The sequence below is a fragment of the Siniperca chuatsi genome, linkage group LG4 (genome assembly GCF_020085105.1).
Source record: "Siniperca chuatsi isolate FFG_IHB_CAS linkage group LG4, ASM2008510v1, whole genome shotgun sequence".
NCBI lineage: Eukaryota > Metazoa > Chordata > Actinopteri > Centrarchiformes > Sinipercidae > Siniperca > Siniperca chuatsi.
The window spans coordinates 30,736,527-30,757,192 of record NC_058045.1 but is presented as its reverse complement, the minus strand read 5'-3'; the positions used below and the strand labels follow the sequence as shown (position 1 = coordinate 30,757,192).

General features: G+C 39.6%; 2 protein-coding genes and 1 long non-coding RNA gene across 3 annotated transcripts; 2 read left to right on the top strand and 1 right to left on the bottom strand.

Annotated features, from left to right (window-relative positions):
- The first annotated feature begins 4,015 nt into the window (after nucleotides 1–4,015).
- On the top strand, nucleotides 4,016–12,798 carry zgc:172145 (Ferritin light chain, oocyte isoform-like). Its single transcript, XM_044193467.1, has 3 exons — nucleotides 4,016–4,354; nucleotides 7,134–7,280; nucleotides 10,670–12,798. The coding sequence occupies exons 1-3, from the start codon at nucleotides 4,187–4,189 to the stop codon at nucleotides 10,958–10,960; spliced, it is 606 nt and encodes a 201-aa protein (XP_044049402.1). The 5' UTR covers nucleotides 4,016–4,186; the 3' UTR covers nucleotides 10,961–12,798.
- On the bottom strand, nucleotides 12,678–14,558 carry LOC122874923. Its single transcript, XR_006377707.1, has 2 exons — nucleotides 14,449–14,558; nucleotides 12,678–13,390 (listed from the first exon to the last, which is right to left on the bottom strand). It is a non-coding gene; the product is annotated as an uncharacterized LOC122874923 (long non-coding RNA).
- A 31-nt stretch (nucleotides 14,559–14,589) lies between these two features.
- myod1 (myogenic differentiation 1) lies at nucleotides 14,590–18,964 on the top strand. The gene is made up of 3 exons (XM_044193465.1): nucleotides 14,590–15,326; nucleotides 16,251–16,332; nucleotides 17,188–18,964. The coding sequence occupies exons 1-3, from the start codon at nucleotides 14,736–14,738 to the stop codon at nucleotides 17,409–17,411; spliced, it is 897 nt and encodes a 298-aa protein (XP_044049400.1). The 5' UTR covers nucleotides 14,590–14,735; the 3' UTR covers nucleotides 17,412–18,964.
- Nucleotides 18,965–20,666: the final 1,702 nt, after the last annotated feature.

Sequence of the window (20,666 nt, the reverse complement as noted above, 5' to 3'; positions counted from 1 at the left end):
GCATTTAGCAAAGTACAGCTTCCCAGCACTGCTAGCATGACCGTAGACTCAGACTAACACGGCGACGCGGGTCAAACCCTTGTCAGTGGTCTATCTGAACGGGTCGGTGCGCGTCAGCCGACTCTCCTCCAGACCAGGGCTGGACGTGGGTCCCACACTTTATGTAACCGAAGCGCTGAAAAAAAGAGTTTAAAAAAGTAAGGAGGAGAGAGAAAAAGAAATCAAAGCCTGCGTGTGCGTGTGTGCAATCAACAGATGGGTATGTGGACAGAAAGGGAGGTGAAACTGATTCTCTGGTTAATCAGTGTATGAACTACTAATAGTCTCTGCCAACAGTTGTGTCCAACATCGGTTGAATGTATGGCAAGTAGACTTGTTGTCGTCGTCCGCCGTCTCCTGTATGAAAGGGCTGTGAGTGTGAAGTGGGTGTTGATCCCCTGACTTTTTATCTAGCACCACCAGCAAGGTCAGGGGAAAAAGACAATTTTCTGGAGTTTTTAGAGAGTAGAGAAGGTCAGAGGGGGGGTGGAGGTTGATACTGAGCAGCGATCGAATCCACAACATCAGTGTTTTACTGTAAATCCACTGAAACATCCGTCCACAGTATGAAGCTCCTGTCATTACAGAGCAGAGACGCCACAACTGTGTGCAGAGCAGTAAATCTGCTGCCGCGAGATGATACAGCCCAGTGTGTGTGTGCGTGTGTGTGCGCGTGTGTGTGTGTGTGTGTGTGTGTGTGTGTGTGTGTGTGTGTAAAGTAATCTGCCACCAGTGTGAGACAAAGCAGTCGTTGTAGTGTTGGTGGTTTACAGCAGGCAGCAGGTGTGAAGGCTGACACCTCTCCTGTCAGTCTGCACATTTTGGGTTTATTAAGTGCTTTGTGTGTGTGTGTGTGTGTGTGTGTGTGTGTGTGTGTGTGTGTGTGTGTGTGTGTGTGTGTGTGTGCGTGTGTCTCCTACAGTAAAGTATTTATGAGTCCTGTCTCGTTATTATCTTGTGTTTATCTGTATTTGTCTCTTTGCTGCTCTGTTAAGTTTTTTATGACAAACCTGTTTTCTTTAAAAAGAACTTGACATGACTTCACATCACATATTGGGAATTACTCTGAACAAAACGTTATAATATAATATATAAATATAATATACATACTTCGTATGTTTTGTTTTATATGTCATATTTATTGCACACTGGTTTAATGTTATTTAACAACTTATTTTTCTTTAGTTTCATACTGTGGATATGACTGATTGACAAGTCAACCAAAAATGGTTAATCAGGTAAAGGTGGAAATATGAACTCACCTGTACTTATGTACAAGAAGACAATAAACCCATCTTTATATACATTTATTTAGCAAAAGGCCCCGTGTGCATATCACATGCTATTCTGTAAAATATGTAACTAAAAATCACTACAAATTGTCTTATTACTTTACTGTACTTGTGACTTTATCAGACCCTGTAAAACTGTGAATTTGGTTTTTGTATCAATTAAACAAACAATATATAACATATTAATTAGTGAGCTATAGCGGTGCTGATAGGCCTTTGCACAGAGCCGGGCTAGCTGTTTCCCCTCTGTTTCCAGTCTTTGTGCTAAGCTAAGCTAACCGGTTGCTGGCTGTAGCTGCATATTTATTATACGCACTGACATGAGAGTGGTGTCGGTCTTATATAGAGACATTATTAGATCGTTAATACTGATGCATCAGTGTCAGAGCAGCATTTTACTGTTGTAGCTGCTCGAGGTGGAGCTCGTTTTAACTGCTTTGTATACAGTTAGCTAGTTTTAACCTAGCGGTCGGCCCCTCCAAAGGGTCACCAGATAAATCTGAGGGGTCGTGAGATGATTAATGGAAGTTCTGATACATAAATCTGTGTTACATTTTTGGACTTCTGTGTAATCTTTGCTGTTTTAGTGAAATATTGATGACTTTACCTCTTTGAGCCTCTAACAGTTATTGAAATAAAACCATGCGAGAAGTTTAGAGGGGAAATGTCTCTTTGGTGGAACTGCTAACAACTTACAGACGTCTGAAACGTGACGAGGAGCCACGACTAAACGCAGTCTCTACACATTTTCCTGTCCCTTTTTCTAGATGTTGGTCATGAAGTCCTGCAGATACTGAGCTCGACGTGGCTCGAGGTGGATAATCGGCAGTGAAGGTCGGAGCAGTGACACAGATGGGTGTATTGCAGCGTCCAGGCCTCTGTCGGGCCTCCTGCTGTGCTGCATCACCTGGTGGAAGCTGACCGACTTCCTGCCTGTAATCTGTTACAGTGAGGCCCAGAGTTTACTGAGGTGTCTGGGGGTCATGGGGGTTGGGTGGGGTGGGGTCGTGTCAAGGGTGCGGGTCCTGTTGACCCCGGGGGTGCTCCGGGCTGAGAGCCGGCCTTTCTTCCCTCCTCGACCAGCTGACCCCCGGGGAGCAGCCAGTCCCTCCCGTCACTCATCCTGCCCCGAGGAGCTGAGCTGAAACAGGAGAGGAGGAAGAACCAGGGGGGTCGACTCTGAACCAGGAGAAACAGCTAATGATGGTCAGCTCATCGCTGGACTACGTGACCTATGATCTACAGTATATCACAATATGGTGCAGCATGCTCAGTTAAACTGGACTGTAACCTCATTGGTTGGTTGAACATCTGGTCAGATATCATTGGTTCTTGTAGCTTTTCTCAGTTTCAGACAATGTGTTAAAAGTAAATTAGTAAATATAGGTTGATACGATATTCGCAAGGTTTGTAATTTAATTTGGTTTAGTCTTATTCAAAAGATCTCCTTGACATAATTGAGCTTCTTTTAACATCAGTATGAGCTTATGTTCTTGAACCACTAAAAGACTGAGAAGACAGAAGCTCCTAAAATAAACTTTAATGACTTACAAATAAGTCTTTGCAATATCAGAAATGTATCTTACTCATGACCTCCCAGTGTTTCCAGACACTTCCTGAACATGAATGCACTTTTTCTACAACAACAATAGTGAATAACTAACAAACACAAAAATCTCTAATCCATCTAAACTATTAAAGCAAAGTGCTAATTGTTGTTCGGGTCTTCTGTACATTTGACTGAAAGTAACTAAGTGCAGTTACTACTTTGCAGATTAAGATTTCACATAAAAACATATGAGATAAGATTTTTAAAAACCTTTTTGACTTGTGAAAAAAAATAATCTGTGTCTGTTGCTATCAGAGTTGTTATCAGTTCATGACATTTCCCCTCTAAATTTATCACATGGTTTCATATAAATAATTATTAGAGGTTCAAAGTGGTAAAATTATTCAATATTTCACAAAAAATGAAAGATTAGAGAAAAGACAAATTTATATATCAGAACTTTGTTTTTTCTTCTTTTCTCTCCCATTAATCATCTCAAGCAGTTAAAACTAGCTAACTGTATATAAAGTAGTTAAAACCAGCTCCACCTCGAGAAGCTACAACAGTAAAATGCAACTTATTTAACTTAACATTGATGATATAAACAATCTCATATTGTCAGATAGAAACGTATCATCAGTCAGAGGGAATATTTTGTTGTGAATACTTGTGTACTTTTACTTAACTAGGGATTTGGATGCAGGACTAGTATTTCTACATTGTGGTATTGTTACTTTTTCTTATTTAATGCATCTGAGTACTTCTTCCACCACTGTGCTTTACCCATATTTAGGCTGCAGGGAACCTCTCTGTTATTTAAGCCCTAATTAGAGCCTCATTAGGAGCTTAATGCAGAAGATCCTTCAGTTAAAAAGACTCAGTGGACTCATGAGTCATCATGATAAAGAGGAAAATATTGTGTCTCTTATTTTACAAAAAAATAAAGTGACTCCTGCATCTGGAAACAGCAGAAAAGTAGAAATCAATAAAGGAAATGAAGCTTTCATTTGATCTGACTCCATCACTGGGCCACAGTCAGCCTGCACTCATGTTGATATGATTATAATTCCGTTATATAACTGTTGTTGGTTTGTTGTTGCTGCAGCTCAAACACACCGGATGAACTTGAGCAGCTGACCGGGAAACAGTTGATCCATGCGGGCTAAATTTATCCTGTGTTGACGGGTCAGGTCAGCTGGAAGTAGGCGCGTTTGAGAAGCTGAGGTTATCAGGGAGTCGAGTTTATCACCTGTAATTTACCTCTGCGGTCGCTTGTTGTGTCAGAGTACAGTGTCCGGGCGGTGACATGGCTGAGCCCGCAGGAAAGAGGTTAAAGAGCAGCCTGCCGCTGTGCAGAGCGCACCGGAGCTCCGCGGGCAGCCGGGCCAGACACAACCTGCCGGCCGCCGTGGAGGAGGCTCTGTGCGGGGCGAGCAGCCTGCTGTGGGACGGAGCGTACCGGCTGCAGGCTCTGGTAGGAGACACAAGCAGCATCCAGCATGGAGGTCTGCTCTGTGTGACTGACACATCACCAGTGGTGGAAAGTAACTAAGTACATTTACTCAAGTAGCCTACTGTAGGCCCACTTAACTACAAATTTTAGGTACTTTACTTGAGTATTTCCACTTTATGCACCTGTATACTTCTACTCCACCACAGCTCAGAGGCAGATATTGCACTTTTTTACTAAACTACATTTTGTCTGACAGCTTTAGTCACTTATTTCTGTTATTTTTCATCCCCTTCCTGTCCAGTGAAAACCACGTATCTCCAAATTTGGTGAATGTTTGTGATAAACTGAAGGATGTTTCCAGAAACATCTGATATAATAGGAAAACACTGACCTGATGCATTTTACTGCACAATAAGTACTTTTACTTTTCATACTTTAAGTACATTTTGCTGATAATACTCACATACTTTTACTTAAGTAAAGTTTTGAATGTAGGGCTTTTACTTGTGGAGTAATTTCACAGTGTGGTATTAGTACTTTTATGTAGGATCTCAATACTTCTTCCACCACTGGACATCACTAACTAAAGTATAGAAACTAAAACTCAAGACTCAGACTATTTCAGGAATATTTACAATTTTTCATCCATTAAGGCTGTAGCGTCCATTGAAAAATCTGGTGGAAATACAAAATTAAAAAACTAACACATGTTCGATACGTTATAGGCTGATAAGGGATTTTTATACTTAACATGTTTAAATTTGAACTTTATACAAAAATTACATTTTTGTTGGCCTTAAAGTTCAAATTTAATTGTGTTAATTATAAAAAATCCCTTATCAGCCTATAATATATCAAACATGTGTTACTTAAATAAATAAATATGCAAATATAAAATTCTTGTTGGCCATATTTATTTATTTAAATCCTTGCTAGGCAATGTTTGTCATTATATTACAAAAAACACAAATAGCCTTCAACAATGTCACTATAAGGCAGAAATTAGAAGGAAAATCAAACAGGCTAAAAAAATACAGTAAGTAAATTAAAAACACAGCATAAGAGTTCAGATGTACTGCGAGGATTTAAATTAGTAATATTAATGCCACAAGAGATCGTACACTTTAAGGGTACAACCTTCACGTCCATTTTTTACTACTGTACACATAAAGTATCAGTGTAAAATAAAGATTTAAATATTAGAAAATGAGATAAGGCCACACTAAACTCTATATTGAGTACCACAAATACAAATGCACGCCGTTCATCAAGTACTCCATCTGACAGTTTAACCTACACTTGACTTCGGCACATTAGGAGAGCGACTGCCTCCCTGTAGTGATGAACATGTCTCGTCTACTATATGATTGATTCAGTCTTGAAATGCAAAAATTGAAAATGAGGCAGAACCTGGGCTGAAACCAGTGTCTTGTGTTTTAAACCAAGAGCGTAACTTTCTCCGAGCCCAGAAAAGCTGTTTTTGTGTGTGAGATGTCATCACGTTTCCTTTCATAGCAAATGTTTGTCCATGTAAAATTTTAAATCAATTAAGATATTTTTTAAAAACAAAACAATGTAAACTGTGTGTGGGCCAAGTGGGACAGAGGGGCCACAAAATGTTTTCAGAATCAGAATCAGAAAGACTTTATTGATCCCCGAGGGGAAACTATCGGGGATCACTGTCACGTCAGTGCACACAGGAATAGAAGTACTAATAGAATAAAAATAGAAATAATAATAAAATAAGTCCGCAACAAGACAATTATTTCTAATAAGAAATAAGAGATGTGCAAATCAAAATATAAGACACTATAATACAGGCAAGATAAATTAAGTACAAAGTGGATATAAAGTATAAAATTAAAATAAGTGTAAAGTACAAAGGTGGATTTAGAGGTTGATAAGTATAGTACGGTATAATGTACCGTACTATATATTACTTATATTATTAATACAATGTAATAATATAAGTAATAAGTAGTAAGTAAGAACTGCAGGTATTTCTGCACCGCATCTATCAAGCTTTCATTCTTATGAAAATCAAACCCTGAAAACACGTCGCCTCATTGTTTCATGACATATTGGCATAATTCTGTTTGTTCTACATGAGGCTCCTGTCTTCTCAGACTTCCCAATGTTTTTAGAAATCCAAAATAAGTAAAAACTCACCTGATTATTTTAAGATTCTTGAAATCACTCCTCCTAATCAGAATCAGAAATACTTTATTGATCCCCGAGGGGAAACTCTTTTGTTACAGCAGCTCACTGTCACGTCAGTGCACACAGGAATAGATCTAAGCAAATCAAAGTATATAATACACTATAATACAGGCAAGATAAATTACAAAGTACAAAGTGGATATAAGTATAAAATTAAAATAAGTGTAAAGTACAAAAGTGGATTTACAGGTTGATAAGTATAGTATGGTATAATAATACAATGTAAATATATAAGTAATAGTGCAATAATGAGTACTGTCAAGTTAAGTGTAGCTTATTAAGATGATTATGAGACGGTGGATATTGCACAGCAGTAATATAAGTATGAATAAATATCAATAAACAGGGAATATTAAACTGAAAGCAGAGTATATTGCACAGGAGTATTAAACAGAGAATATTGCACAATATTTCAAGTATCGCAGTGATGTTAATGATGAGGTTTAGTGACTTAACACTCACAGTTTATAGTAGAGTTTGGGGGCAGTATAACACGTCATGATGAGGTGTTTCAGTGTGTCTTCTTCATGTACACTCGGGCTGTGTCATCAGTGTAAAGCCTTTGTTTTGTCTCCTGCAGGCCAGTGTGTTTGAGCGAGACGATGTCGCTCTGCCCCGCGTCGCTTCTTTCTTCCACCAGGAGGCGCTGAAGCAGGTAGAGGAGGCCGAGGCCATGCTGGGCTACCTGGCTGAGAGGGGGGGCAACTTCTGTGGCAAGGACATCCAGGTAAAATCTGTCAGGAAGTTGTTTTGTTATTATTGCATTATTATTATTTTTTATTATTTGTTCACTGTTATTATTATTTTCTGCTGTTCGTTTTTAAGTTTAAACACGTTGTTTTCTTCGTAAAACACTTTCCATGTTTCCAAATATAATGGGTTTTTGACAACACGGCCAAAAGTATGTGGACACTCATGCATTCCACCCACATGATGGGTGAACATGTCATTACACTGATATGATCATATGACTTCAGCAAGGTCAAGTATCACAACAGCTTGTAATCACTCAAATCATCTGACATGAGATGTTTTGAGGTGCTATTAACATTATGGTGCTGAAAGTTGAAATCCTTAATATTTCAGTCCTGGTTGATTTGGCGACGCCTGTGGTTACCATGGTAACAGTTGTTGCGGTTGAATACTACAGCAAACACTCGTCGAGCAGCTACTTTTTCTGAAATACAACCGAAGAGCAGCTGGTTGGATCCGTTTACAGTGCAGCCAAACAAACGATGATTTTGATGAAAAATCAAATAGATTGCATTTCCTGCGGCTTCACAATAAAAGCCACTTTATGTTCGTCCAATTGAACACTATTAATGTGAAGCAGCGGCAGTAAGAAATGTTGGGTTAGCATTAGCAGTAGCTTAATCCAGCTCTGATACGGCTCCAGGAGAGTGGACAGTAAACAGTGAGGCTGATAGCAATCAGATCAAATTGTGCAGGATTACATGCTGCTTGCTGACTCCGCCATTATCAATAACTACTACTATATAGAGAGATAATCACAGAATGTAAATACATTCAACGGGTATTGCTGAAAAAATGCCGACCATAACTAGTATCAAAAGTGGGGTTTAACTTTAGAGGATTATAACTCTAATGTAACTATAACATCAGTATTTTTTATGGCACAGCATAACTTGTCTTCACAGAACAGCGGTGGAAGAAGTATTCAGATCCTTCACTTGAGTCAAAGTTGCAGTATCACAATGTAAAAATGCTTTGTCACAAGCAAAAGTCCTGCAGTCAAAAATGTAAAGAAAAAGTATGCAGGTATTATCAGCAAAATGTACTTGTTATGCATCAAAAGTACATACAGAAATATGCAGAAGGGCCCCTTTTCATCGTGCTGTATTATTGGACTATGGGTTATGTTTTAGTTGGTTGAGATGGAGCTAATTTTAACTACTTTCTATACTGTTGGGTTGTAATCTACAACAATGCGTCATATATTTTAAGATAAACATGTTTTGTGTGTAAAATCCAAAACTGAAAAGTAACCAGTAATTCCAGCTGTCGGATAAAAGTAGTGGAGTGAAAAGTACAATATTCCCCAGTGTAGTAGAGGTATAAGCAAATACAAGTGCAGTACTTGAGTAAATGCACTTTGTTACTTTCCACCACTGTCACACAGACAAACAGAAGTCAGTCAGAGGTCAGGGTTAAGAGCGTTTGTTGCCCAAAGACATTTCAGCAGGGTGGGGGAGGGTTGTTGGACCCTGCTCCTCAGGTTGAATCCTCGTGGGTCCTGAGGAGCGTTTAGATGATCCGGTATGAAGAGTTGATTTGTGGATCCATTTTGAAACTAAATTTATGATCTGAACTTTATCTGTGAGACAGAGAAGCTTCAGTCTGTAACAGCGTTCTCGTTTTACTCTGCCAGCGACCTCGCCTTCCTCCCAAAAAGGATTTATTTTTCCTTCTGCGCTATCCTTCATTTTGTCAGAGCAGGTGTCTTCTCTCCCCATGTTTCTTTTTTCCCCCCCAACGGGCAGAGATCTCATTTTGGAACGAAGCTCTTCATTTGGGCCAGGCGTTAGCGATAGGACGCAGGGGGGTTAATGTACCAAGAGGCTGGAGAAGGAGGGAGGGAGGTTAAACCCCTGGAGACCTGCCCCTGGATCTGGCCTAAAGCCTCTCAGGGTGTACATTCCCCCCCTCCTGAGTTCCGGAAAATTGGCGAGATTAATGCTGCGGCAGAGGGACGGTGGTGCTGATGGTGTTTCCAGATGGCCAACGGCATCGGCGGCAGTGGCGTTGGCGCGTCGCAGCGTGGCCTCCGACCGCCAGCCCGGGTTTATGAGTCGTGTAAAATCGTTTCAGGACTGAGGCCCGGGAACAGTCAGCAGCAGTTTGGGACACCTTGTTATCCGTCTCTCAAGTGTCGTGTACCTCAACGAGACAACAGAGTCGTTTGCTTTTCACCTCAGTTTGATTTAGTTTTTGCGGGTTGTGGACGATTTTGTTTGTAAGATAGTTTCAAAGTAAACCAAGTACATGTCACCCCATCTTATACTGCTTCAAATACAACATGGAGACAAAATAACATCATGGAGAAGGACTTTTATTCTGAAGAAACTTAAGAAACAGCTACAAAAGTGGGTCAAATAGTTTAGTGTCAAGTTTAAAGTATGTCTGGCAATCAGCACTTTGATATGAAAGTTTTCAATGCTACATGAGACAGCTAACTGTCTCAGGATGAAGCTGCTAAGTAAAATACAAGAGTTAAAGTCTGCTAGCATCGCCACAATATGAAAATGTTGAACAGAACGAAGAACATATTGATGATCGTCATTGTGTGAATGATTCAGCTCTTCTTACTTCTGGTAAGAAGAGCTGAATCATTCACACGTCGACGTAGTGACTACTTGCGGGGATATTTGGCGAGCTACTGTGGTTGGAGAGCTAACTGGTAGTATGCTAGCTATCTGGGAACGTGCTATTGCTAGCTATCATCAGTAGCCCACCAAGCTAGCTGGTCGCTAACCAGACAATAACTAAAGAAAGTTTGTTCAAGAGAAGTATTTGTATCATTCACTGCTACCTCACGACTGACTGCATCTAATTTTGTGGTACAGTTTATTTAAAATTAGATGTTGCAACAAAATTAATAATAGTTTCCTTTATTTTTTGACACTTTCCAGACCTTCAAAGTTCGTGAAAAATTAATGAAAAGCGCAGATTTACTTGCCCTCGGAAGTGAATCAACCGATCGCAGCGTTTCCATTGAAATTAATTGATTTTGAAATTTTGCTGACATAAGTGCTGGTCTGACTAAGCCCTAAGTGCTGATTAAAATATTTGGTTCAGTTGAGTCTGAAACAGACCAATTAAGCATTGTTTATTAGGTTAATAGCTCAGCAACCACCAGTCTACAACAGCGTTATCACATCATGATAGTTTCTGTGGCTTCTCTGTCTTTCAGTGAGCTTTTAATCATAAGTAACACTGATGCAAAATACTACCGATCTGTCAGTGACACAAATGTTCCGTTTTAAGATTTATTTGTTCAGGTACTAAACACTTCTACCGAAGCGTTTGACCTACGGGCCGCTGATCTCGCCATCCTGCCACCAGCAGGTCAAGTTTTGGTGTGTCTTTGATTTTCAGAAGCCGGGCTGTGAGGGAGTCTGCGCAGTGTTACCGGCTCTGGAGCTGCTGCTGCTCCAGCTGAAGGAGGAAGTTGGCGCCCTGGTTGAGCTGAGCCAGCTGGCCCGCAACCAAGGAGACCCGCACACCGCCAGCGTTGTGAAGAGCCACTTCCTGACGCCACGGGTGGACCGCCTCAAACTGCTGGGAGACCTGCTCACCAGCGCCCGCCGGGTGGGCTGCACCAACGACCAGACGGGGGGGTTCGGAGAGTACATCCTGAACGAGCTGCAGGAGGAGCTGACCAGATAATCAATGTGTCAATCAGTCAAAAAGACGTCTTAATTGATATAAAAGATTGGAAACGAGAGAACAAAAAGTTAAATTTCCTCTGTGAAAGATAAAAAATCAGATTTTCTCCAACGGACCAGGGTGACATTTTGGGAAATTTGCTTGTTAGCCATCTTCCCCAGAGTTAAGATAGATATTAGTGTCATCTCTCTGCCTCCTGTACAGAGATATGTCCAGGCTGTGTTTAGCCTAGCTTAGCACAAAGACTGGAAGCAGAGGTAAACTGCTAGCCAAGCTCTAAAAGACAAAAAAACAACAACCTTCCAGCAACTCCAAAGCTGTCTGATTTACATTCTGAACTGTTGAAAGTTATGTTTTCTTTTAGATTATTTTTCTGGGCATTTTGCCTTTATTGGACAGTGACAGCTGTAGATAGAGACAGGTAAGGCAGGTGAGAGAGAGGGGATGACAAGCAGCAAAGGGCCGCAGGTTGGAATCGAAATACCTTACCATTAAATATATATATATATATATAAACACTGTCAAAACTGTTAACTGAAAAGTTAGAACCTGTTCACACCATGCAATGTGTTTCCTTTCTTTTATACTTACTATATAAGTGAATAGTCCATGCGACTGGAGAAGCACGTTTTTGAAATTAAGGCGATTGAGGCTGTCCAGGCTGTGTTCAGCTTAGCACGAAGAGGGAGGAACCTGCTAGCTATCATAACTAAAAAAAATGCACCTTCAAACAACTCCAGAGCTGTCGGATTTACATTTCTCCATTAAGTTTTCCATTAAATACTCTAATCTCATGATCCTCCTTGACTTAGCGTAGCTTTCAAAACACGGTCAAGCTAACTAGCGAGTTGCCGCCTGTTCACTATTGTTGTCTGTTTGTTGCGTGTGTGTTTGCTCTCTTTTGTAATTAGTGAATAATGGAAGGGTTAGTGTGATTGGAGAAACTTTTTTTTTTGATAAACAGGAAGTAAATGAAACAAATTTAGAAGGGAGATAAACGTTGTCCAGCCTAGCTTAGCACAAAGACTGAAAGCAGGGGGAAACTGCTAGCCTAGCTCCATCAAAAGAAAAAGAAATCCACCTTCCAACGCCTGCAAAGCTGTCTGATTTACATGTTGTATCTTGTTAGCTAACAAGCTAGTCACCAGTCCACCCTGTAGCCAGCTGATAGAGTTAGCACAGAGTTTAAATCTGGCAACCTGACAGGACAAACGGCTCCAACTGCTGTTAATGTTAATTAAAATGCTATTTTTTAAGACCTTCCTTTGAAGAATTTAAACACGTTTTTCTTTAACATTTTTTCCAGTAGCCAACAAATCAATCGATGCATTCAATGCCAGCTTTCGGGAGCCTACCTGATCGTTTTTGATTCTCTGATCTGACGGAAGTGTTTTTGTTCAGTAACCAGCCCCGTATACAACAGCAAGGAAATGTAGTGACTAAATACTTTTTAAAAAACTATGAATGTTTCCTAAATGTAAATGAAGCAGTTGTAAACGTATATATACACTTTATGCAAGTATATATTTATTACGGCTACTCTGCACCTTCTGTTTGTGAACACATAAACACATAAATGTCATTTTATTTCTTATTATTTATTCACCATGTATTTCAGTATTTAAATCATATATTCTTGTTTTGTGACTTTTATTGGCCGGACAGAGCTCCACTGTGAAGGAGAAGCCACGAGCTGTTTGACAGCTGTATGAAATAGTTTGTAGTTTGTTTGTTATGTTGCTGAGGTTTGTTTGTTTTTTTTTTTGTTTTTTTGTGACTATTAAAAACACAAGTCTGGGTTTGTTGTGCACTATGTAATAAAGTTAAAGTTAGAAGAATTGTTTTGCGGCAATGTTTTGCACTCTGAAAATTACTGAAAAATAATAATATATCGGTCAAAATCAGTGAATTTAAAGGATCATTCTGCATTTTTTGACCATATAAATTACAGGTAAATTTACATATACAGCATTAAGTTTACACTTTTTAAGTGTGTTTAACTCGTGTTTGGAAACATTCAACTTCTATACACAAACCGTTAATAGCAGCAAAAAAAAATTAGGTCCTGTATTAAAAGACCTGTCAATCATTTTTGGAGTGATAGTGATAATCCTGTGAGCAGAGGGTTTGAATATTTCCTCAAACACTTAAAGCATCCTCGGAGTACAGCTTCTAACCATCTGTCGCCGTTTGACTGGCAGAGGTTGATGGGTAGTTAGTTCACAGCCTGCAAGACTCAGCTCAGGGCGGAGAAAAGGGGGCCGGTGGTCCTGAGGTAGACTGTTGGCTGCAGGATCTGCTCTGCAGCGCCATCCAGCTGCAGCACCTGTGTACTGCAGCCGCACAGCACTTAACGCGAAACTGCTGCATGTTTTGTGAAAATCAACAATGCGCATTTGAAAGGTTTGTGGACGGCAGCCGGGAGGAGATCTGCAGGCAGAGAGGAGGAGGTCAGCTCCCACTGCAGACTAAAAATACACTCTGACATTTAACTTCAGTTCACACTTTCATGCAGTATTTACACTCTTTACAAATGCAGTTCAGCTCACGTGAAACATGAGTGAAGCCGTTTTCTGCTAATTTTGGAAGTGACACATCTCTTGATGAGTTTTCCAGAAAAATGGTTTGGGGGGGGGGGGGGGGTTGTTTCAGCTGACTTGATTTATTTTGTAGTTGTTGTTGTTGTTTCTTCATCGGATGTCAGACCTGATTCAAGTCCAGCCTGAAGCTGCTTCATCACCAACATTACAAAACAGCCAGTAGAGGAGGTCAAAGGTCAGACTTTTGAATTATCTTTTTTTTTTGCCCAAATTTGATAACTAAATTATAAAATTCTAGCTGCTGAAATAAAGACTCAAACTTGTTTTCTGCTTTGATTTAGAAAATTCCTCTTTTTAAAATGATACTTTCTCTTTATAAATGTAAATAAATGAGAGAAATTTGGTTTTCTTATAAATCAGATTGGCTTTTATTTCCCTCTTATTCTTATTCCCCTCTTTAGATCTTTATTCTTATCAGGTTTGTGAATTATTTAATCAGGCCTTCAGTTACTTTGTTTAACGTATTTGTTTCCTTTTAAGTCTCTTTTTCTTTTTTAAAAATTATTTTATTCTGTGGGCCAATAGATCAGATTAGGCCTCGTAATTACATTTTTACTTTCTCTTTTTTTGTTAATATTATACTCTGTTTTTTTTTTCAAACCAGTCCCATGTTGCAAGGCAAGACCACATTTCATTACAAGTGTGCTTTACATTAAAATGTCAACAAGTAGACTAACACGTACAGAAGAATATAACGAATAAAATGCAAGAAAATGCAAAAGATGAAACATCCATCCAGCCGCAGGTCTAAAATATTATTATAATAAATATAATATTATAAAATAAATGATATTCCTCTGACTGTACACGTGTGCACGCCCCCCCTGTGTTCAGCAGTATATTACCCTGCTGTTAGTGCTCTGTTAGGGGTAATTGTACACTAATTACCGTGAAGTTGTAAACCCCTCCTGCTGCCAGCTGATTGGTCAGGCCTCCGCGGACATCGCCATCCTGACCCCGCCCCCTGCTGGTGTCCCAGGTATAAGAAGATCCAGGTCAACAGCGGAGACCAGAACAGTTTGTGACAGGACTCCACATTCCCCTCCCCCCCCTCTCCCTCGAAAACACAGAAACCGCTTCACGTCAGAGTCCCTCTCCTCTGTTCCCCCGTGAGAAGTTTTTGGTTTTGTCTCTTTCACTGGATTTGTCTTGTTTGGCGCGTTTGGGGCTGAACCATGGAGCTGTCGGATATCTCCTTCCCCATCCCTGCCGCAGATGATTTCTATGACGACCCCTGCTTCAACACCAGCGACATGCACTTCTTCGAGGACCTGGACCCGCGGCTGGTCCATGTGGGCCTACTGAAGCCGGACGACTCCTCCTCTTCGGCCTCACCCTCCCCTTCCTCCTCCTCTTCCTCCTCCCCGTCCTCCCTCCTGCACCTCCATCACCACGCCGAGGTGGAGGACGATGAACACGTCCGCGCCCCCAGCGGGCACCACCAGGCGGGCCGCTGCCTGCTCTGGGCCTGCAAGGCCTGCAAGCGGAAGACCACCAACGCGGACCGGCGGAAGGCGGCCACGCTGCGGGAGCGCCGGCGGCTCAGCAAGGTGAACGACGCCTTCGAGACCCTGAAGCGCTGCACGTCGGCCAACCCCAACCAGCGGCTGCCCAAAGTGGAGATCCTGCGCAACGCCATCAGCTACATCGAGTCCCTGCAGGCGCTGCTGCGCGGCGGGCAGGACGACGGCTTCTACCCGGTGCTGGAGCACTACAACGGGGACTCAGACGCCTCCAGCCCCCGCTCCAACTGCTCCGACGGCATGGTGAGTTCAGGGACTGACAGGTGTTAAAGAGGAGGGGGGGGGGGATCTGTCTGAGCGCGCGGCGTTTTTATGTGTCCAAGAGTTTCTCCAGTGCGTCTTTACGCACGTTCATTTTTCACTTAACAGACTTTTCGTTTAGTTTATTGTTTTATTTTAAATTTGAGCTCATTTTTTTTTTTTAATCTTAGATCCATTCTCGTGACTCCAACCCTGAAACCAGACTTTAGATTGGTTATAGTTTTGGTTTCTGATCGATTCTGTTCTCCTTTTTAATGTCGCGCTTTAAATTTCATTTGTTTAGGCACAAAAATTAGTTTTTGTGCCTAAACAGTTTGAAGAGCCGCAGTCGCAGGCCTTAAATCTAACAGTGATGGTCCTGTCTGTCGTTTAGTGTCAGAAGGAAAAAACAGCTAAGTAGTTCACGTTTTTCCTCAGTGAAGCGTCATCTAGATTTTATTGCGACATCATTTTTATTTATTTTTTAGTGGAAACTAATAAAGTGTATTTAGATCACATTAGTTCTGTCCTTAAATAAGTAGTTAATGTTTTAAAAAAGCAACATGTTTTGTGTTTTTAAGGATCAGAAACATGTCGGAAAGCGACGCAGATCGAAAACATATTTTGATTTTAACGAATGTGTCGAAACTAATTCATCGTATAATTTCGCGTTGTGCCGTAAGTCTGTTGTATTCCGATGAGACACAGTTGTGTTGTGAATTAGTTTTAAATATAAATGTGGCTTTTTCTCCAGTTTTTTGTTATTTTCCGCTCCTTTTTTTTAAAAATTTTTAATTAATTGCTGCAACATTAAGTATAAGATCGCGACTTTCTGTGACTGGTTTAATGAGTAATGCAGAAACGTCCCTGTTGCATGTTGTAAAATCAAATTTCTGAATTAATTGATTGATTTCTTTCTGTCTGCAGACGGATTTTAACGGCCCGACCTGTCACTCAAACAGAAGAGGAAGTTATGAGAGGAGCTCTTATTTCTCAGAGGCTCCAAACGGTAAGAAACCTTAAAGCTCTTAATAAACAGATTAACGATGGTGTTACCAGGCAACAGGCCAATTAGGCTGCTAATTCAGATAATAAAACGACCTGGTAGCAAAACAAAGACAAGTTAGCAGGGAAAGACAAACAGAACAAGCAGTAAAAAGCTGATGAGGCCAATAAAACAATAGCATTTTTCTTTAAACTGACTTCTGTAAATTATAAATAATAGAAATAGCTTTTGCATTAAAAAAAACTATGTATATATGTTATATTATTGGCAAAAACGAAAATATGAGAAGAATCTCATTAGTCGAGTCCAGATTTAATTCATGTTAAATGGTGTAAATTGTTCCATGGGAATCTCTTTGGCCCGTTTTACTGAAACATCTCATTAGTTTAATCCAGACATGAATAACACTTTTGTAAAAAAAAAAAAAAAAAAAAAAGTACAACAGTTTGCAAACATTTATTTACTGTTAATCCATAGTTTTCTTTTAAAATATCAAACAGATGGAGTCAAAAACCATCCCACCATAGGCATGAGAAAGAGTTCCTGATAACAGTTAAATCACATTTTGTATCTAAGAAGGAAAATAATGAAACATCAAGCTTTAGCTAAACTTAAGCTGTATGATTAAACTCATTTAAAATTAAAATAACTGAGCAACTGAGACTTCCACTTCCTTTTGTTGTTGTCGTCTTTTGATGATGTTCGACCACGCTGTTTGTCTCCAGCTCCAGTTGCCGTTTCTTCATGATCGTTTTGTCACTTAGTAAAAAAATGTCTTTAAAAAAAAAAACCCCATTAACTAAAACGTTTATGAGAGCAGTAATTTAATTACTAACTCTGATGTTTTGTCTCATGCAGGCGGTCTGAAGAGCGACCGGAGCTCGGTGGTCTCCAGTCTGGACTGTCTGTCCAGCATCGTGGAGCGGATCTCCACCGACAACAGCAGCCTGCTGCCGGCCGCCGACAGCCCCGAGCCCCTGCCAGCAGCACACCCGGCCGGTGAGGCGGCGGCCCCCGGGCCGGTCCAGACCCCCTCCCCGACCACCAGCCAGGACCCCAACGTGATCTATCAAGTCCTATAGACCTTCACAACCTGGGACTTTAAAATCCAGTCGCACCGTCATACAACACAGATCCACACACAGTGAAAGTTACTGGGCTGAACTGAGTCTTCACAACCTGTTTCTCAACTGTAAAGTTTTATCTTTTAGAGCCGAAGTATCTTGAGTTTTACCAACGTCAACACCTGTTTTTATTTCCGTAAGTTGAAACGTATGGAAGCTCATTCCCGCCAGGGGAAAAAAACCAAAATCAGTGTAAAAGATCATTCGTAACCTTTGAGTTTGTCAAAAAATGTAAAAATCTTAAGGCCCACTTACTGGCCTTTTACTGAGCTCTCAACCTTATCGCACTGTCTTCAATCTATGGATGGAGTTTGATATTTTATATAAAATTTTATAGTTACAGAACAAACTCCATGTGCTGAGGAAGACAGTGAGATACAGTCAAAAACTCTGGAAGTGTGCTAGTACTCGGGGCTCCACCTAAACAAGAAGTTTCTATCTCAATCTTCACTCAATCTCAATTCAGTAGCCGTAAAAATAAAAAGATTCTCAGTGTATCAAATAATATCTGTAAATAATAATTACAATTTTGACCTTCTTTTCTTTAATGTCAGAATTGAAATTTTGAATTTCTTATTTTGAAAAAATATCAGGATACATTTAAACTGATAAAAGGGGGAAATTGAAATACAAATACGAATGACCGTAATAGTCAGAGTCAGAATTTGGACCTTGTATGTCATGTGAATGAAAAGTTAATCATTCCAAAATTTCCATACATTAAATAAATTTTCGTGGCATGAATGACCTTCCATATGTCAGCGCATCAGACCCTCAGATTCCCCTTCCTGTAAATTTTAGATTTAGTTAAAACCACTTGAATGCTGGGAAATGTAGTTTTTGCAACATTAAAAAAACCAAAAAAAAACAGGTTTACTGATGAATAGTAATACGTTCAGTTCTTGCTGTATTTTTATTTTGTTTTAATTTATGAAAAAATATTTTAAAGGTTCAGCTGAGTCATTCAGATGGATTTTTCTTCCTTTCTGTGTAAAGTCTATTTGATGAAGGACGGAGGCAAAAAAAAAAAAAAAACCAAAACAAAAAAAAACATCCATTTACATTCCTCCACTTTCGTCCATCTGAAGTCGTAAAAGCCCCAGCTGTTCAGTTCCCTCAGGAAAAGAGCCGCAGTAATCCTGCGATATACAAAACGAACGATTTCTGTAGGAAAACTGCAGAAATAAGTAACAGAACCCAACACAGACACAAACACAACTGTGGGAGTATTGTAGTGACTTCGGCTCAGGCCGCCTTCCTGTCCAAGTAACTAAAAAAAAGTTATTTCATTTGTCGTTTTCATTCACTGCAGCGGAGGACCATTTTTCTGTTTCTGTACATATGTAAATAAGAGCTGATTTGTTCCAACTGAAAGTATTAATTATGTATTTAATGTTTCTGTCTGTATGTGCTTTTGTTTGTTGTGAAAATGTTAAACTTTATATTTATACATCTGAAAACTGAGTGACAGTCTAATGACAAATAAATGCTTATTTATACAAAAAAAAAAAGACTCTGCTTTAATTTTATTTTTGATGTAAGAACTTATTTTATGATTATTTGTTATTTAGGCCTCGGGACAATTTTATTCAGGGTCATTTTTGTGGGAAAAGCTACAAGGAAATATGTAATGTTTTGCACAAAAAAACCCAACAGAACATTTAAATATAGTTTATTTTAGCCGAATAGAAGATAACTGTAGGTTTTATAAACATTTAAATTATAAAACTCAAAAATAATGATCTTTTATGCAACAAATTTTCTAAATAATGTTATTTTTTAACATAAATGTTCTTACCAGTCTTTTCAGAACAACCCCGCTTTTAATATACATGTCTAATTTTGTTTACTTATATTTTTTAATTGAATATATTTTTTCTAAATGGTTTAAATATCTGGCTTTTAAAAACAGCTGCACAAATGACGTTTATGATTTGAGTTTTGCATCTGTGTCACCAAGAAAACATTTTCACATATACTGCGAGTGAAGAGGCGAAACTTTAATATTATGAATATTATGATAACCCTCACACTAAGTCTGTACAAAATACATGTTGAGATATTTGTCTGAATAAATACAGAACATTCAACCTGTTGACATGTTTGACTCACTGGGCAGCAGCGCCATCATGTGGCTGCACAGAAGAACTGCAGGCATTTCTGCACCGCATCTATCAAGCTTTCATTCTTATGAAAATCAAACCCTGAAAACACGTCGCCTCATTGTTTCATGACATATTGGCATAATTCTGTTTGTTCTACATGAGGCTCCTGTCTTCTGAGACTTCCCATGTTTTTACAAATCCAAAACAAGTAAAAACTCACCTGATAATTTTAAGATTCTTGAAATCACTCCTCCTAATCAGAATCAGAAATACTTTATTGATCCCCGAGGGGAAACTCTTTTGTTACAGCAGCTCACTGTCACGTCAGTGCACACAGGAATAGAAGTACTAAGCAAATCAAAGTATAATACACTATAATACAGGCAAGATAAATTAAGTACAAAGTGGATATAAGTATAAAATTAAACTAAGTGTAAAGTACAAAGTGGATTTACCGGTTGATGATAAGTATGTACGGTATAATAATACAGTGTAATAAAATAAGTAATAAGTAATAGTGCAATAATGAGTACTGTCAAGTTAAGTGTAGCTTATTAAGATGATTATGAGTCGGTGGACATTGCACAGCAGTAATAGAAGTATGAATAAATATCTAAAACAGAGTATATTGCACAGCAATATTAAACGCAGAATATTGCAGAATTATCTCAAGTATTGCAGAGATGTTAATGATCAATGTCCAGTTTAGTGACTTAGGGTCATACAGACTGACACTCAGAGGGAGGAGTTAAAGAGTCTGATGGCCACAGGCAGGAATGACTTCCTGTGGCGCTCTGTGGTGCATTGTGGGGGGATGAGTCTTCCGCTGAAGGTGCTCCTCTGTTTGACCAGAGGAGCACCTTCAGGGGGACATTATAATAAAACATTGCTTGTTGGAGTGCCCATATGGAGTTGTTTCAAATGAGTTTAACACACAACATGCACTTGGTGAAAATGTTGTGAATCATATGTTACGGCCTTCGGTCACCAGATCTCAACTCATCTGAAAACCTGTGAGATGTTTTGGAGCGAGATGTTAGATAGTGCTCTCCACCGTCGTCATCATCCAAATACCAAATGAGGGAATCTTTTAAAAGAAGGGGTTTAT

What these genes read in the sequence shown, in the direction of transcription:
- zgc:172145 (XM_044193467.1), top strand. Translation starts at nt 4,187, where the DNA reads ATGGCTGAGCCCGCAGGAAAGAGGTTAAAGAGCAGCCTGCCGCTGTGC. An exon ending in CGTACCGGCTGCAGGCTCTG is followed by an intron (nt 4,355 to 7,133) that starts GTAGGAGACACA and finishes TGTCTCCTGCAG; the next exon opens with GCCAGTGTGTTTGAGCGAGA. An exon ending in TCTGTGGCAAGGACATCCAG is followed by an intron (nt 7,281 to 10,669) that starts GTAAAATCTGTC and finishes TTTGATTTTCAG; the next exon opens with AAGCCGGGCTGTGAGGGAGT.
- myod1 (XM_044193465.1), top strand. Translation starts at nt 14,736, where the DNA reads ATGGAGCTGTCGGATATCTCCTTCCCCATCCCTGCCGCAGATGATTTC. An exon ending in CCAACTGCTCCGACGGCATG is followed by an intron (nt 15,327 to 16,250) that starts GTGAGTTCAGGG and finishes TTCTGTCTGCAG; the next exon opens with ACGGATTTTAACGGCCCGAC. An exon ending in TTTCTCAGAGGCTCCAAACG is followed by an intron (nt 16,333 to 17,187) that starts GTAAGAAACCTT and finishes TGTCTCATGCAG; the next exon opens with GCGGTCTGAAGAGCGACCGG.